Source organism: Pseudopodoces humilis, chromosome 1 (genome assembly GCF_049639895.1).
Source record: "Pseudopodoces humilis isolate 2021_Gansu_Grassland_sample_001 chromosome 1, ASM4963989v1, whole genome shotgun sequence".
Classification (NCBI taxonomy): Eukaryota; Metazoa; Chordata; class Aves; order Passeriformes; family Paridae; genus Pseudopodoces; species Pseudopodoces humilis.
In genome coordinates this window covers 82,362,662-82,381,907 of record NC_142200.1, presented here as the reverse complement: position 1 = coordinate 82,381,907, position 19,246 = coordinate 82,362,662, and the positions used below count along the sequence as shown (strand labels likewise).

The 19,246-nt window shown below is 40.3% G+C and overlaps 1 protein-coding gene across 3 annotated transcripts in view; it reads right to left on the bottom strand.

Moving 5' to 3' along the window:
* The window catches only part of CDH20 (cadherin 20), a 126,096-nt gene that overhangs the window by 41,033 nt on the left and 65,817 nt on the right, over positions 1-19,246 (bottom strand). For all 3 annotated transcript variants that reach the window (XM_088053014.1, XM_005526472.2, XM_088053018.1), the window contains one exon: positions 3,202-3,570. In XM_088053014.1, the coding sequence (XP_087909140.1) occupies positions 3,202-3,444 (243 nt within the window). In that variant the 5' untranslated portion in view covers positions 3,445-3,570. The remainder of the gene's footprint in view (positions 1-3,201; positions 3,571-19,246) is intronic.

The following is a 19,246-nucleotide window of genomic DNA, read 5'->3' as shown; positions in this document are numbered from 1 at the left end:
CATTGGAATGACACATTTCCTGACAAAGGGCAGGTGGAAGAGAGTAGGGCTGCAGTCAGCAGCTCAGGGGAGAACCCACACAGCTCTGCTAACCAGTCTGTGACTGCATCCTTGATGTGTTTCTCCCTTCTCTCCTTCCACGGAGGTAGCACCTGCAGGGGATTTTTGTAAGGATGCATGAGTGAGTGTGGTTGATGTAAATTGATAGTCTGTGGAGAGGTTACATTTTATTCATTTATTCAGCTGCTGTGATTCAAATGCTTCTTTGAAACAGGGTTAGGGAGACTCCAACATGGCAAAATGGTGAAGTGTGTCCCCAGTTCAATTACTGACACAGTGTAGGCTGCTCATTGAATGTGGAAAATACCTGCTGTAGCAAATGAAGGGGCTTTGGTTTCCCTGGTTCATCCTATTAGCCAATAATGGCCACCTCTAGGAAAACTGAAGCCTTGTATTTATCTGTAACAGGACCAGGAACCCTCTGAAGCTGAAGTATTTTAAATCACTATCATAGCACTGGAGAAAAGCAAAAATTGTACTGACTTCACATCAGGAGTTTCTTTTATTTTCCTGTCCAGAACATACTTTGCACCTTGCCTTAACAGCTGTCCAGGAAACTTCAAAGAATCACAGCAGCTTTGGAAATCGCATTAGGCAAACCTGGACCTATGGTTCAACTCAAGGTGTTTTTTTGGTTGCTCCAGTCGTACAGAACCAGCCAGAACCAGGTGTACAACCGGCTCTGTGCTGTGCATTCTTTCTCCTTCTGACAGGGGTTTGGAGGGAGCAGATGGATAAAAGCAAGGCCTGGCTATGAGGATGTTTCAGGATGTTGTGGGTGGTATCAGTTAGAAGAGGCCTGGTATGGGACCCAGGGCTGTTTTGGAGGGCTGGTGTGAGCAGCCAGCAGCAGACTGAAAGCCCTGTTGCACCTGTTCCACCCCACTCTTTGCAAGCCTTTACAGAGCTATTTTTGAGTCAGCCTGGGGTGACTCGGGCTGAAAAATTTCTGGCCTGCCAGAACAATTAATTCACCCCACAGTCTATTCCCTGCTGACCCCTTTCCTAAGGATCCCTAAGACTCAGGCAGGCACGAATGCAGGCGGGCGATGAGTTGTGGGAGGCTGCAGCCCCTTGGGAGCGGCTGTGCCTCCGGCTGGGTGAGGCGAGGGGAAGCCTTTGCCTCACAGGGCCTCGCCGCCCTCACCCCAGCGCTCGGCTGGCGGCCCCGCACCCGGGTCGGGCACGGATGGAACGTGTGAGCCCCAGAGGCCCTTTTGGCAGCAGGGCTCCCCGGAGCCGGGACCACACGGAGCACTGCCGAGAGAGGAGACCTTCCGAGGTGTGCAGCCGAGTCAGCCCAGCCGTGCTGGGACTAATTGGCCCTGTTAACCGTGGGAGCTAATTAGCCGCGTGCACGCCGGTGCGAGCGCAGCCAGCGCCCAGGCAGCCCTGGAGAAGCTCCCTGACGGCGGCCGGGCCTCAGAGCGGCGGGCAGAGGCCATGAGGAGCCGTCTTGGTGTCCTTCCCTTGGGCGAAGCTGAGCGGCAGCGAGCTCAGGAGTGCTGCTGAATGTGTGTGCCAAGTGCGTGTGCTCCTAATGGCACCACCAGGTCTAAAAGATGAGCAGCTTTCTCCCCATGCTTGCTAGACCTAAGATTCGGCTCACAAGTGGAAGCCTGAAATCACTTCAGATGTAACTGAGAGTGTGAAATAATAAGTCTGGCCCTTGTTCCGAAGGCGGGAGTTGCCTGAAAACAAATATTAATTTCTTTAATCAATAGAGATACCAGGGGCTGAAAAGCTAGGTGCACAGATGAATGAAGACTAATGAGGTCTCATCTGCAGGCAATCACTAGTAATGCCATTGCTGTGGGAGGAAGGAGGGCACATCTTGCTGTCAGTCATGCAGGCATAAATCAGGAGGAGGTCTTCTGAAGCCCGTGGATTCATTTTGATTTATACTGGTGTGACTGAGAGCACAGTTTAGCTCTATGGGGATACTATGAATGATAAATATGAGTCCAAACTGGGTCTCTGGATATGTAATTTTTTTTTCCCCTGCAGATGGATCGCTTGGAAGGAAAAATTGAGCCTATATCATATTAAAAAAAAGCAATGAAATGTGAAGGAATTATTTTCTGACATCTTTTCTAAGTTATTTTTCATATATACCTATGTGTAGTTTCCACTTGTCATAACTGTATCTGATATTCTAGGCATGTAAAATCTCAATTGTATTGTTCAAACACTTAAGCACATTAACTTTCTCCACATTTTTGTCCAGATTTTTCACCTTGGTGTAGAATAGAAGCAAACTTGGTGCTGACGTTAAAACTTTGAATAACAAGGTCAATACAGGGTCAGCGATTCAGGGTCTTTAAAAACAGTAAAGGAGAATGGTTATAGTGAGACAGGTTGTGACAGCAGTCGTCACTGGTCTGATTTCCAACAGCTTCTTCAAGGAGACACAGAATAGTAAATGCAAAATATAGCCAAGTATAGGTATAGGATGAGCTCAGGAATACATTTTACACATATCTGTACTGATGGGTAGGTTCTTGGGGTATAAGAGATCCAAAAGTAGGACCCTTCATAATTGGATTTAATGGGGTGTCCATCCACCCTTCTAGATCTGGAGCAACTTCTTTGTAGTACACAAAATTAAGTTGCAGTCAAGATATGGTAAGCCGGAAGATAACTCTGACCCTGAAGATTTGCAGAAAACAAAAACTGAAATGTCAGTTTTCAAGGGAAACTGGCTATTTAATTTGATTTTGAATTACAGATTCTAGCTGACTTGATCATGGACAGAAGCATGATCACAAACTCTTCCTTTCTTTCCTAATCCTTAGATGTCAATATAGCCTTGCTTTGCCTTGACATTGGAGGAGTCCCTGGAAAGATTGCTGCAGATTTTCTAACACTACCTCAAATTGCAGATGATGATTGATGCAGCAGATCTCTTTGAAATAAGCAAATGTATTGACAGCCCCTTGAAATAGAAATTCTTCCCAAACAAAGGTGACATGGGGCGAAAGCTCTTGGGAGCAGAAGTGAAATTAATGCGGATGAAGTCACTGCCAGAAAGAAGGCAAAGGCACTTGAGGGAACATCCCATGTTTCACCACAATCTGCAGATACACAGGATTGTATCCTGGATGGATGCTCTTAAAGACATTCTCCCGCTATGTGTCTTACCTTCCCAACGTAGAGAGGGTCAGTTCCTGTGTATTCCTCCAGAACAAAAAACTGGTTCCACACCCAGCTCCTCTTCATACGCTGGTGCAGCTTGTCTGACAGGTTGTCTTCTTGCCCTTCAGGGAGGGGCCTGGCACTTCCTGACAGAACAGTTGTAGTAAGGTCCATCAGTCCCCAAAAATACAAGGAGACACCAAGTCCAAACAAGTTCTTTGCATTGCTCATTCTACCTGAAGTCCACATCCGTATACTGGGACTGACTTAAAAGTCCAAATACAGTAACTTGGGTCCCTTGAGAAAAAAAGTAGGTCTTCTGTGTAGTCCTTTGAGATGTCCAGGAGAGATCCTGGTTCTCAGAAATGCAGTATCCTGTAAAGTTAAAGAAAATTCGTTAGAGGATGCCTTTTTCCTCAAGCTAAATGAGTTTTCTCAATAGGCAAATATGCTATGGAGTATTTAATCTTCTATATAAAAATGTAAGATTAGGATGCACTCCTTTTGAAAACAGAAATACTATTACCATATAAGCTGCAGACCTGGAGCCTTAGGTACAAGTAACATCAGGGTTTAGTCAATAAATACGAGTTCTCTGCTTTGCTAATTTAGCTGTAGGGTTTCTTTATGATATTGATTGGCATGAGTTAAGTGCATGCTCTTTAGAAATATTTATGGTCAGAAGTCCTTAGAGAATATTTAAAACCAGTTCATTCTGGAAAATTATGATAGCTGAAGAACAATATTTGGCAACCATCTTTCTGTTTGGAAACTATGCCACTGTCATTACACACACGTCCATGCACACATGTCTACATAAATACAGATATTATTGCTGTATTGCAAACTTTGAGTATAATTTCTGGAAACTCCAAGTTATTTCTGGTTTTAATTATTCTTTCAGCCTCTCTGTTGCCTGAATTCAGGTTTCATACTCTGTTGCCTCCTCTCTGTGGAGCTGATTGCTGCTACAAATGCAACATTTCTAGAATTTGAATGGTCAGTTAATAATTTTATAACCCACAAAATGTTTCATAGTGCTGATGGCCACATACTGTGTGTCCAAGCAAGTCACGCTAACACATTTTTTTCTTTCATAATCCTTAAAGACCTGTTTAGGCAAAAGAATGCTGACTGTATCAGAGGACAGTTTCTTATCAGTCTGGGTTTTTTTTCTTGTCATGAAGTCAGTTTAGCTAGGTGACTTCACTCCAGGCTATGGATTATAACAAACCTTTCCTTCATCATTTTGCTGAACTTAATGATCTAGTGCTACATGCAAGTTACTCTGTCAAAACACTCCATACATCCTCTGTTGGTCCAGTATTTTTGCTGTTCCTTTAAAGGACACTTATTTTTTCATGACAGACTAATTAGGAAAGGCATGTGGAGCTCTGAGTCTTAAGCCAGAAGTTCACACTTCCTTTTACTGCTGTTCTACACTTAGGTGTTTAGGCTCAATTAATTGTTTTATCCTGTGGAAATAAATGTAGCAGGAGATGTCTGTCAAATATTTTCAACTGAAATCCTTGAAAGATTTCAAAATAATAAAAAGTATTTTAGACAGTTGCATGACTTTAAAGTAAAGCCTGAGACAATGCAATGTTTTTAACAGAGTAGAAGATTATGGTTATGAATTCCCCAGTATAAAGGCTGGTACAACTGGAGAACTGGGTACACTTAGAAATCTACTGAAACAGAAATTTAAAAAATAATCCAAAAGTTGTCTGAAATCTGAAGATGGCAGTGTAAGTCTGGAAGTGATGTCCACAGGGGGAGCAGAGACAAAATGGCCATCTAAGACTAAATTTACACAAAATAATGTTTCCAAGTATAAAGCCCAGAAGAAGTACAATCACATGGTGCTGCTAGTCTATACAGTAGTGAAGTGTTGCAAAGTAATGGGTCCTTTACCTTGAAAACGTTTGCAACCTAAGCCTGAATAGATACAACAAAGTCAAAACTGTAAGCACAGAACATGGTAAAATTCTTCTAAGCAGGGCAATGTCCAGAACTGCTGGTTGTTTAGACACTGACTACGTAATATGTTAGTGTTTATTGTCTGCAAAGCTGAAGAATGGGGCTTTACCTAAGCTGTACAAACCCAGAAGGACCACAGCAATCCGTGTGTCTGTCACTTCATGAAGAAGTTGGCAGCTGTTTGTGAGAGGCAGGAATGTGGCTCACAGTCCCTGCTGGATGCCCACAGCCAAAGGAGTCCAAGAACTATGTGCTCAGGGCTTGCCTCTCTGTGTCCTGTGAGGCCTCCAAACCTCCAATACACCTCTAAACTGGGGAAAGAAGGCTGAAGCCCTCCACACATAATGTACACCCACCATGCTCTTGGCATGTTCTAAAGAACAAGTTATTCTCAGCAAAGTCAGGGGGACATTATTTACAACCCATGTTTTGCTGGTGAGTAAATGTGGGAAAGAGATTCACACCACCCCCCAATGTAATTTGAGGGAATACTCCACTGCCTCTGCCCTTCAATGGGAAGAGAAATTGGAGGCAGGCTATGATCCAGCAACTAACCTGGAGTTTTTGCTTTAAGAAATTCCATCTACTGCACAGATCAGTTACATTTTTGTTTATGTGGCAAAGAGGTGCTACAACATGATGGACCAATTCCTGTGGCAATCAGAATTGTGTTTGTAGGTGAATTCTCAAACCACCAGTTCAAATCTAATGGTGTCAGATGTCTCCTGCAATTAAGTTTAGCCATCAAGGATTGACAGTGCTTAGACAAGGTATCAAGATATTGTTAAATGAACTTGCAGAGTTACCAGTATACCTGTAATGAGGCAACAGCAAAAGAAATCTGATCATCAGGATGCTTTTCATCCACATGTGTCTCAGACTCCAACAATATGCATTAAATTATCAAGAAGCAAGATAAATAAAAGCAGTGAAAAAAGGGTCAAGAGGAGTGATGTAAATGCTTCAGGCTCTCTGTGAGAACAGCTTTTGTCATCTGAATGTGCAGTTCCTTGAGGAACCTTTTTTGAAAACAGTGTACAACTCAGTGGTCCCTGGCAGCAATATCCCTAAGAACATTTCTTATTCCAAATGCAATCTTATTCTGGGGTATGGCAACTGTCAGGAAACTTGCCATTAAATAATGTAAATTCTCATAAAAGGATGTTGCTTCCTTGAGTACCAGTAGTTTCCCCATTTAATGCCAGCCCATGGTGACATGGTCATATATTTTTGTATAAATGGAAGAAAGCAGTAGTATTGAAGTGGAACAGACTATTTTTTTTCCTTTGCTAATAGCAGAGTTTCTGGTTTCTCATGCCTTTCCAAAACTATGAACAAGCGGGCACAAACCCATTGCATTTTGTCCCTTGCCTAAGGGCAAATTGATACCATTAATAACAATGTTTAGTCCACAATGGCTCCTCAGTGAGACTGAAGGAGAATGACATTTTCTTTCTGTCCCAGGTCCTCAGCTGAGTGGGTTAAGTTAGTTAAGTTAGTTTTAGTGTTAAAGGGTTAAAGACCTCTGTTAACTCTTGGGCTGAGATGCTGCTGATCTGCCTGGGTCTCTTTTCCTGCAGTGTCACCAACCCCAGGTGTGTACTCTTGGCTTCTGCATCTGCAAGGCCTGCAGGTCAAGGAACACATTTCTCAGCAGCATAAAAAGGCACTCACACTTAGGGTTTGAACTGTATGGTAGCACAAGTGGTGGCTGAGCTACAGTTAAGGCCATGGGTGACTGAGTCTTTCGGAGGACTCATGCAGATGGCTTTTTCACCAGATGAGTGTGATGAGTGAGTACAGGGTCACTTCAGCTGTAGACACAACACTTGATTAGGATAAGAGCCGATGCTTGGGGCGTATTAGCTTGGTGGGATCACTAGACTTACATGATCCACAGTGGTTTTTGCCAGAGATGGATGGCTCAGGTTTGGAGGCAGAATCTGTTCCTTGCAGGGAATCAGGGGGACCCATCATACAGGAAGGGTTACTTGGCATTACTGAGTGAGGCAGAACTGAACTTTTAATGTTCCCTTAATGCAAATTGTTTCTTGGAGCCCTTCAAAATGCATTCTTAAGGAAATCTGCAAGGATGGAATTGATGAGCCTTTGCTTGCCATTTGAAATATATTACAAAAACACATTTCGTGACTCAGCATGGGGATGTGCAAAGAATTTGAAGGCAGTAAAGAGAGGAAAATCTTGTTTTCCTTGCTGAGACACAAAAATTGAGCCCAGGAACACTACATGACCAAAATCTGTGAGATTTCTGCAGAGGGTGATTTATTTTTTTAAAAATAACTTAAATGTTTCATTTTGTTTCTCACAGTTGTCTACTCCATTGTAAAACATTTAGGTGTATCTGTGCAGTTTATGTCCCTGACCCAAAGTGAATGCCTTTCCTGCCCCTGCTTTTGTGATAAATATTTGATTATCAGCTCGGTTGTTTAGGTTACTTTCTCTGTTCTTGACTTGCAAACATTGCTGAAAATCCTTTTTCTTGTCAGTCAGCAGTTACGACTTTTGGCTTCATAAAGACCCATGAAGATCTGATTGATCTTCGTGCTACTTGTGGTCTATACACGGTACAAAGGAACTACTTAATTGTTCTACACAAAAAAAGCCTGCCAATGAAAATATTTATTTCTCTTTTAGCCCATATTGCAAATTAAAGTAGGCATTTTCCAAGTGTGAACTACTCTTCATGCTCTAATTCTACAGACATTCACCCCCCACCCCCATATTTGTTCTGTAATTAAGTTGTTCTTAATTGAATAGCTAATTCTGGGCAAAGATGAAAAGGAAAATGAAATAACTGCCAGAACCAACTTCTGGCATTTCTTGCAAGTGACCCATTTATCTTATTAGTTCTGAAGAGAGCAGCACTTCCAACGAAAGGATAAAAACATTAATAGTTTGGATGACCATGTGGGCACCCAGAGAGTTCCACTGGGATTGAAATGTATTGTGCTCAATACATATTTACATAAATGCCAAGGATTTTATAGCCAAAAAGCTCAGACTTGAAAAGCTTTACTGACATGCTTACTGTACTCATCACAATGAGCAAATGGTCTCCCAGAAAATCAGTGGACTATTTGCATTCATAAAATTAATTACTTGCTTATATCTTTTATGCCTGGTCCTTGCAATGCATTTTGCTGTGTGGACTGAGCACTCTTGTAGACTGTTACAGACCTTAGTGGAACACATGCAGGCACATTGCTTGAGCAGAAGAAATTAATTTTGAGGGGATTTATTACACCGAGAAAGTGGGGAAGAGAAGCAACCAGTTTTAAACTCCCCCTTCCGTTTTCACTGTACATGGATACACAAATACATGTGACACTTCTTAAGTAAATGTTTCAAATATGTCACATATCTTAGCAGCACATACACTGCACTAACAATATGCTAAAGAAAATTATTTCTATGTTTAATGACACATTTAAAGATTTTCACCCCAGTATTTTGCAAAAGAAATGAAACAAATTGGTAATGACCACAGTAAGAAGAAATTAAATTTGACTGAAAAGAATTCTTCAAATGACCTGTTTACTTTGTTCCTTGAATTTCTAAATTTTGATATTTTAAACCAAGGTGGAGGTGGGAGTACTGTGCAGTTTTTTACCCACCATGAAATGGATTATTCCTTTATGTTTTCACACATTAGTTCCTAGGGCTCCTGTACTCTCATTTGCTTGCAGCTTTGACATAAGACACATTTGCAATAAACCCACAGGAGTACCAGTAAGTAAGCATCTGTAGGCTGTATTCTGCACCAGACACACCACCACAGTGGGTGTTAAAACCACCTGCCAGGGATGGAGGCTCTGCTGATCCAGGACCTAAAATTTCTTAAGAAATTAATGCCATGCTTGTTTCCTTTTCAGCCCTAGTGAGGTTATATCTTGGAGTGCTGTTTCCAGTTCTGGGCTCCTCAGTACAAGAGAGATATGGAACTCCTGAAGCAAGTCCAGTGGAGGGCACTTAAGATGACCAGAGGACTGGAGCATGTCTCTTACGAGGAAAGGCTGAGTGAGCTGGGCCTGCTCAGTCTCAAGAAGGACTGAGAGGGGACCTCATCAATGTCTTTAAGTACCTATAAGGGACTGTTCCAAGAGAATGGATCCAGGTTCTGCTCAGTGGTGCTGTGCAACATGACAGGAGGCAATGGGCAGAAACCGATGCACAGAAGGAGTGTCTTTACTGTGCAGATGACTGAGCACTAGAACAGATTTCCCAGAGAAGTTGTGGAGTCTCCCTCATTAGAGATATGCAAGAAATGCCTGGTCGCTATCTTCTGCCATGTGCTCTAGGATGACACTGCTGAAGCAGTGAGACTGGACCAGATGACCCCCTGTGATTCCTTCCAACCTGACCCATTCAATGATTCTGTGATTCTATGATTTTATAAATCCTAATGCTTGCAGTACCTAAGTTAGTTATCTCTAAACAGGCTGCATAATTATAGTCCCAAATATTTATTTTTTATTACTTTTCTTGAAAACAGATTTGGCCTTAACATGTATTTTTATTTTTATTTTTACTTCACTTTATTAAGATCTTCATAAGTACAATGAAACTTGACAATATACCATATGGTGCATAAACATTAACTCAAAATACAATCCATTGTCATAAAATTACGTCTACAGATTAGTCAACAATCTCTCCTGGGACACATCAGTGAACTCATTTTGCTCAAGATCTGAAGTCCTTCAAAGCTTTGGAGAGTCTGCAGAGTGAAAAATCCCACAGAACGACAGAGGGAGTCCCATCGTATAAATCCCAGCCCTATGGTTATAGATGCATAAAAAGATCAAAAAGAATGAAAGACATACACAATCACAAAGTAAACATTTCCAAATAGAATTATGCTGATAACTTGCATCAAGGGAAGATCTGATCCCCAGCTTTTACTCAGTGTGAGGCACTGTAAATACTACTGCAATGAGCAGTACAGAAGTACAGGACGACTTCTAAAGCTCCATGCATGTCTAACTAACTCTGCTGAAGTCAACTTCAACAGGAACTGAAGTTCAACAGGAACTAAGTGTAGCATTGCAAATACACAGCAAAATTCAAATAAATTTCAGATAAAACAACCCCTCTTTAATCAAGGATGTGCAAAGATACACAAAACCTATGAAAATCATACTAATTATGCTTTCATTATTAAGCAAAAATTCATTTTAATTTTCACATCCTGACTACTTTTGCCATGCTGTCAAAACCACTGTACAAATAACTCTAAATTGTGAATTGATGTTCATATAAAGTAGCACATATGATGATTTAAAAAAAAACAAACAAAAAACCTTTCCTCTCCCCAAAGTGTGACCTTTCTTTGCAGCTGTACCAGGAGCCTTTACTCAGACTTGTCTCAAGACCTCTGAGCAATACAGGCATCTGCCATTCCCCTGCTATGGGATAAAACCTGTTCTTGTTGTACACCTGGACTACATTTTGAACCTGAAGTGTCCCTGCCGGTGCTGCATGGTGGCTACGGTAGCAGATCATGTTCTTTAGCTACAAAACATTTCATTTTGTGTATGCTAGTCCCCACAATATGACATATTTCCATGTAGCAGTGAAAAATGCTTTCTTTCTTATCCCACAGCTACTGCACAGTTGATGAGGCTCTCTGATAACCCCAAATGCCCAAGGCAGAAAAGGTGTTATCTCCCATCTGGTGACAGATATGAGAAGTATCTGTCTGCCTGCACCAGGTAGAGGTAATATTTTGGTAATATTTCTTCCCATGCATGAAGATCAAAACCAATGATTGGCAAGGGCCTATGTGCTGTTGCTGGTGAAGACAACTTCCTAATTTCATTATGACTGTGTTCCTTGTTAATTTGGCATTTCATACAGCATTTTGTCATATTAGAAATGGATCCAAACCAACCCATTTGCAAAAGCAGCTGTTGAAGATGAAGAAGTGAATGGGCAATATATTTTTCTAATCCATCTTGCCATCTCTCATAATTACTGCATGCATCCACTGGCACTTATTGGACAGTGGGCTTTTCTGTTGTTGTTTTTGGTTTGTCTGTTTGTAGGCTTTGTTGTTGTTGCTTGTTTTTTTAAATTGTTTCTTTTCATAGGGAAAGAGTATTCTTTAACTTAGAAAATAGATGTAGGGCTCGAAAGGTGAAAATCTTTCTTTGAATTCATATTTCTTGACTCTGACATTGTTCAGCAGTACAACACTGGCACCTGCACCTCACCGATCTCATTGATTGCCTTGTCTGAGCATGAGAACATAGGCTACTAACCAACAAGATGAACATTTTCAAGTCATCTCCAAGCTACAGTATATGAAACCAAACCAGCAAAAGAAACAGAAGTCTTCAGCCTCCTTCTGTGTCTGAAATACTAGAGTCTACCTTGTTTTTATCACCTAGCTTCAAAGTGTTTCCAGAAATACAGAGTATTTCTATGAGTGCTTAGCCTTCACAGGACACTTTCAAGCTGAAAGAATAAAGTAAGAAGCAATAAATATGTGCTGACCTCATTTGTCGCAGTTCTAAGACAGCAAGCAAAAGGTCCATAAAGCCTGAAAAACAACCTCACATGCTTTGCATGCCAGCCTCTAGGTTTTAGTCTTCAAACTCAACTGTTGGAGTTTCCACGAGGAGTGTAACATATTATCTAACTGTCCTCTATAAATGTGACATATTCTAACAGCACCTACCCCTCACAAAAAAGTACGTATTATCTATTTTCCGTGCTCTTCATAAGCCTGTTGGAACATGTTTCCAGCTTTCCCAGTGCCTCCCATTTCATAAGATGAGTATCCTAAATGAAGTAGTTCCTGTCTGGATTGCTTAATGGCTAAGCAGAACAAGCATTTACTAGAATATAAAAGAATGTTTGTCTTGCTGGCAAACTCTTTGCTTGTCAGTTTGTTACAGGTGAATCATTCAGAGAAGAATCCAAAACCCTGTGCTCCATCTGTCTTAGTATTCAATTTGTAATGGTGATGTAATAGAAGCTTTTGTAAGAGCTGAGGTATTCTTGGCCAAAATTCCCATCCTTCCATTATCTGCTGTGAGCCATCTGGTTGCTGTCCTTCAGAGGGGAGAATCTTCTGCAGCTGTTTTGAGTCTGATTTCCCAAAGAAATGAGCTTATGCAGTGATATAATTGCACTGATATTCTTTTAGCACTGTGAAAACAGAGATCCCAAAGATTACTGTATTTCATAGAATCATAGAATCATTAATGTTGGAAAAGACCTCTAAGATCATTGAGTCCAACTGTTTGCCCAGCATTTCTACCTGCTCCTTGTGGATTAGAAAGTTTATTTGAGAAGGGATAACCAGGTTAATGTCCCACTGAGGAAATTATGGACAATTACACAATGTCTTTGACTAAGGGATCATCATCCTTGCAGTTCTGGAATAGTAACTGAGGTATTTTAGCTGTTATGACAAGGCAGCTGTAAGGAGCTGAAATTATTGTGTATGAAGGAAGAGATATGAGGGAAAGACATAACCATAATAAACTAGGCTTTGTAGCTCTACTCGTCTTCACTTGTTTGTTAAAAGTCTTAGAGAAAAATTTTATTCACATATAAATTCTAGGGGCTTCCCCAGTGCTTTAAAGCCTTTTCCGCAATCCAATAGAGCACATCAGTGCAAACTTTTGAGTATGGGCCTGAAAGTAAGGCTTCCATTCACTGTTACTGGTGGTCACTAAAAGGTCATTTGGAGCCTCTTTAATATTTAGGGACACCTCCTCTTTGGGCAGGGAGACAGCAGTGGTGTACGAAGAACTAATGACCCTGAACACAGCACATGAACACAGAGAAACCCTACAAGCAGCAACTGCAAAGTCATCAAGGCCCATTTCGCCCACAGTTAGTAGGCACTTCATGTAACCTCTCAAATAATTAGAAGATACTTTATTAGATGTGTATGTGTACTTCATCAAAAAGATTCTTCTTGCATACCTTCTTAATGTATTTTTTCTCACTTACAGATCTACATTTTTATCAGCAAGTTCTGCATCTCAATCTTTTGAGATACCAGGATGGACTTGTCAAACTAGGTCTCTGCCCTAGTGAGATTTTTGCCTTTGGAAATTGCCAGTAGCTGGTGCTTCCAAATAGTTAAACTCCCTCTTTGCATGCTTTGGAAGAGATAGTTCAGAAATGAAAGAAATTCTGACAAAAGAAACTTATCAGAATAGCTGTGACTAATAGCAGCAAAGAGGATTACACCAGGAAGCTAGAAAGATGGTACATTCCAAGTGGAAATGGAGTGGTCTTTTAATCTGTCACAAGTGAAATCCTAATGAGACAACATATAAGAAAAGGAGAAGTGGTATTTTTCTTAGATATCGAACTACAGATTTCTGGGGAAATGTATGAGATGTGAAAGACATGCATGCATATGTAAATAATTTGCCTGAAAGATGGTTACATAAGGAAATTTTGCTTCAAGGTAAAGCTGAAAGCTCCAGCCTTGATGTAATTTGCTTCTTCCTCCTTGTTGGAGAAGTCTGATTAATTATTTTGTATTTGAAGTTTCAATGAGGGGAAGAAGAAGTGGAAAATAACAATGGGAATAAGCACCAGTGCTCAATGTTGAGGTCAATAATGTGATGCTGCTTGATACATAATCTTTAGTTAACCATAAAAAATAAGACTGTACTGTTGTGAGATGATGGAAATGGTGAGAACAATTCCTTGCTGACCCTTGTAATCAGTTTATGCACTGAAGCGTGAGTTTTGATTTCTTCCTTTTGACTGAAGAATCATTTTTTCTCTTTAAAAAAATGTAGCAGTAGAAAGACTACCTTCAGTTTCTCCCACATTTTCATCTTTTTTCTGAAGCTTTTCAGCTTCTCTTTTAAATTTGGGGGAAGCATGAAGAAATAGATCCATTTTTACTTCATCAGCTTTCTTAGCCAAAAGCCAGGTACAGTGCCCAGTGAAAATTGATGGGATATTATATATTAAGTTCTGTCTTCTCTCAAGTCATATAACCTACATTTTTGAAATCTCTTGCAAAATTAATCAGTCCACACTGAATTTTCCCTCAGGTACTTCAGAAACCAGCTAAAGCAATAGACAAAATTAGTGAATACCTTCATGTGATTACAGAAGATAAGTGAGTTCCTAGAGGACTGGCAGAGAAAAACTATTGTACGTATATTTAAGGAGAAGGGAGCAGTGGGGAAGAGGTACCACTGAATTACATAGCCTTCATTATAACTTTAATATGTGGAAAGTTACTGGAACCAACAACCAAGTTTTCAGCATCTAGAGGATAATAAGGTGCTAGGGAATAGCAAACATGTATTTGTGAGGAACAAGTTGACAACAAAACCAGCCTGATTTTTCTCTCTGGTTGGGATAACTGACCTAGTCTATGTGAAGTGAGAGAAATGCACTGCATCTTGACTCAAGTGAAATGACAGTGACAGACTGGAAAACAACCTGAAGAACCACTGTCAGCAGCTCAATGTTAAACTTGGCGTCAGCATCGAGTGGTCCTGCAGGATTTTGCATCATGACCAGAACACTGAATGGTAATGCTAACAGTTACAAAATGTGAGAAGGACATCAGGCTGAGAGATTTTGTAAGCACTTGGAAAAGACGGGGGGTAGAATTCAAAATGATCTTGGTAAACTGGAGAAATGTTTGAAATCAATACCAGAAAATTCAGTAAGGACAAGTGAAAAACACAAGTCTTGAAACAGCAAAATCAACTGCCCAGGCATGGAGAGGTGAATAGCAGCCTATGAATCAGCATTGTAGGAAAGGAGATGACCACAAAATGAATAGGAGCCAACACTATTGCATGGCTCGTTCCAAAGGAGGAAAATGCTACTCTGGGCCCTGTCCACAGGATGCTGGGCAAGCTGCTTGTGTCGTGTCTGTAAAGCATTTTTACTGGCAACCTCAGCATAAAAAGGCAGCACCTCACAGCTGAAAAGGAAACATGGACAGACTCTCAACCTGCTGCCAGGAAAACAGCAAGAAGTTTTAGCAGACGTCTGGAAAAAGAGGACTTGTGAAAAGGTTAAAAGTTTGTATTTTCTGAGTCTGGAAAACCAAGATTTGGGTGAGGTCATAAAAACATACTTAAAAAAAAGTGTAATGCATACCAACAGGTATAATGAGAAGAGTACTGAGCTACATCCTAGTTTCCAGGACAGGTGAAGGGGAAATAAACGTACTTTGAAGCAAGAGTAATTTAGGTTACAAGCAAACCAAATCTCTAAGAATATAAGAAGGAGAAACTGGAACAGGTGACTGATAGAACCTCTGAAATCTCATATTTTTTCAGCTTTTAAGAAAAGGCTTGAGAGTGATCTTGGAAGTTGTTTGGGTGATCTTTGATCTTGCATCACAAACAAAAGACGGAATTAATTTAGAAAAGTCCTACATTTCTGTAACCTTGAAATGCAAATAAAAACCACATCTTATAATGTAAAATAAAAGGTCCAAGGACTCATTATGTCTATGCTACTCTATCATTTCTTTGGGTCTTCCCACCTCTTTGTCTCCTCCTCTGTTAGGCTGAATCCACATGTTCCAATTGTGTTTACTGCATAAGTACTCAAATAAACCAGCTGGTTGTACTGCGTGATAGAGAGAAACCTTATCGGGCATGGATATTATTGTTAGGCTTATGTGAACATACGAAGTGAATCCTGGAATGATCAGTGTTTCTCATGATAATTAGGAAAAAAGAGGAAGAAAAAAGCCCTCATGCTTTTCTTGATCATCATAAGAAATGGGTCTTTCCAGGAAACAGATGATCAGAAAGTGTTTGTCCAGGATTGCCATGCTGTGGGGCTAATGGGGAATAAAACATTCACACCAGCTGCACTCTGTTTGCTCTGGAGGGTCCCCACTTCTGTAACAGCAGTAATTTCACGACAGGTAAATCAGATCCTGAGCTTTGTATGCTTAAACACTGTTTCTTTTAGAATATCCTGTCAAGCAGGAGGTTGTACCCTTGATCCCAGTATAAGGACTTTAGTGTTTCAAGATACTCTGTAATCTCCGTAACCACATTGAAGTGCTGCCTTACTTCATAAAATGACCATCAAACCATGTTCTATTGATTCAGAAGAGGCCTCTGATTCTGCATGTGCTAATTGATACTTTATTAAAGTCTAAGTTACCATACAAAAGTGCTAACTAGGCCAAACTCCCTGCAGCTTTGTAAAAGACCATTATTCCCCAATGCCTTTTAAATCCCTATATGAGAAGATAAGGACTATCTAACTCATTTTTCTCATTGATTCCCTCCTCTGAGAATAGGTTCACAGTCCATATCCAAGCAAAAAAAATTAACTGACCCCTTCTATTGAGTACAACATATTTTCAATAAAACAAAGTTTGAATGCCAGTGACTCCATCCTAGCTTGCCGTACAGTATCACGGGGCACAGCAAGGAATGCTTCTTTGCATTAAGCAGTTAACATATAAAAGAGACCCTAGGTATCTCTGCCTTTTAAAAATTGATGGACACTTTCTGTAAAAGTGTTCTTTTTCATCTCTTCTAAACTCACTTTTCTGTTTATCTAAATCCACCTAAAGCTGGCACTGATTATCTTACTTTTGGCCTATGTCTTCCAGCGATGCTCTCTACATTACTACATTTGATTTTGGACTTGCCATGTTTCAGTGTGAAGGGTTTCAATACGCATAAGAACCAAATTTCCCTCCCTAACCAATTTTTTTCCCAAAAAAAGCTTCTGTCCAAGTCTCTAGATTTCTATGGACTTTGCTCAGGGAAAAATCTTACTTGCTTGGCTCCTTTGCACCTCCCAGATTGGAAATATTCAGTAAGAATATTAAGGAGAGCAGAACCATGAAGGTATGACCTCCAGTTCTTCTGAGGCATTTAAAAGACATAAAAGAAGTTACAACACCTACCTATATACTTTGTAGGTACAGCTGTAAGTTTGGCATTGAAATGGCAGAATTAAATGCTTATATTATATCATTAGCCTGTTAATTGTCTCACTACCAATAGTGAATAACAGCAGGCATGAAATATGTCTGAGGAAACGAAAATTTTATTCAGATACTATTTATACTGTTGTGACATTCCTGCGGATGGACATGCAATATAAATTCATAGTATTACCTGTCAAAAATCTATCACCTTTTCTCCAGCCCTTAGAATATCTTTCCTTCAAGAAGTATTTTTCTTGCCAATCACATGATAATAAGCAAAATACAGCCTAAATGAAATTTTCTACTTTTTACTGCCAGAATGATCTCCAATTGCATAATATAAGGGGACTGGTTTTCTAAATATTTCACTCAAGTAAAATTAAATAGTAGAATATAATGTTATATAATATATTATAAAGTGATATAATGCAATACAATATGGCACATATGGAAAGCAAGGTGTCCATTTTATCTAGGAGATGTGGCATGCTTATGAAAATGCATCACTTGATCATACCAGGAAGAGCAAACACAAGATGCATGCAGCTCACATCCCTAAGTGCTTGGACAGCTCTAAGGCGGGGGATATGAGACACCTTTAAATCCACAGTTTGTGATGCACTGAAGAAATGATCAGATTTGATTAAGTCAGTTGCTGATAATTTCTAGTTAAATATTGAAGGTAGAGTAATAAACCAGTGAACGTGATTGACTGGGGAAGCCTCAGCAAACAGCTGCAATTTTAGAGGATTTAAATAGAGAAGTGGTATCTTGCAAAACTGATATAGGGAGAGCTTTGCGGTCTGCTGGAGTGACACAGAGACGTGGAGGACTGGGTTGTCCCAGTTCTGCACACAGGCAGCCTCAAGCACCACCAGCAAAGGCTGAAGCAAAGTCCTTCCTGCATTACTTGTTGAGCTGTCACCCACTCTGCCTGCCTGCACTTTCCACCTGCTCCAGCTGGCAGAGACCATACCTGGGGTCCCAGCCTTGAGAAGCATCTACAAACGGCTGTGGGCAACCAGTGGGTGCCTGGCTTGCACCCTCTCCAGCCTGAAACGGAGATGAAAGACCCCATAGTGCCTGTCCTGGACAGAAGGTCTGCAGAGTTTGTACACCAAAAATCAGGCAGAAGAAAGTCTTTGTCCCACAGTCTGCAGAATATCTTTTTGCTCTGTTCTAGAAAGGTCTCAGAGACTCCCTGATAGAGAGGCACCCCACTGCGTGAGGAATGTACCTGGCCGGGAAGCTGGAGGGATGGCCCCAACAGAGCAGCAAATAATCACTGCTTCTCATGCAGTGATAGAGGCAGGAGGAGGAAAGTGAGGATTTCCCCAAGCACGGGGACCAGACTGCTTTGCTTGCAGAGGATTTTAACAGGCATTTACTCATCTTTGCAGCCTTAAAAAAAAAAAAAAAAAAAAAAAAAAGTTTATTCTTTAGTGATAATCTCCACACAACATTAATTTCAGAGAGCCAACTCTAGCAGTAGTTCCTGGTCATTTTGCTATGAAGAAAAACTGAATAAACTAGAAAAATGTGAACAATGTTACTTGGAAAAATGTCAAGGACAATAAAACTTTTGGTTTCTGGTTTAATATTCTTTCAGTACTTCATGGAAAAGCATAGCGTCTGTCCAACATTATTAATTAGCATGAGCTTCATTCACTGTAACTCTTCTTTCTCTTCAAAGAAACATTGTTAACATACATTGTTATATATCCCCCATTTTGTTTTCCCACAAGGCCCATTTTAAAACAGCTTGTCTTGTTTCTGATGCAATACTATATCAATCTGATTATATTGTACATAATAAGACATGCCCTCAGATAGAGCACTGCATGGATTTTTATTTAGAAGGACACCTTTGATGTTGTGTGAACTAGGAAATTTAAAAATTCTGCTGAAATAAAAATGAAATTCTGTGTCACTGTAATCAATCTTGATTCGCTATAGAAATCTGGGCTCTGTGTAAGTGCCAGTCTAATCTACTTCCAAATATAAGCTTCCAGTTTAAATCAAGACATGCAGATTAGCCGTTTGAACAGGAATTTTCTGAAAGCACAACTAGAAATGTATGTGCCTAATGCCTATTTTACAAATCATCTTTTCAATTAGAAGAGTTTTTTGACTAATTTAAGA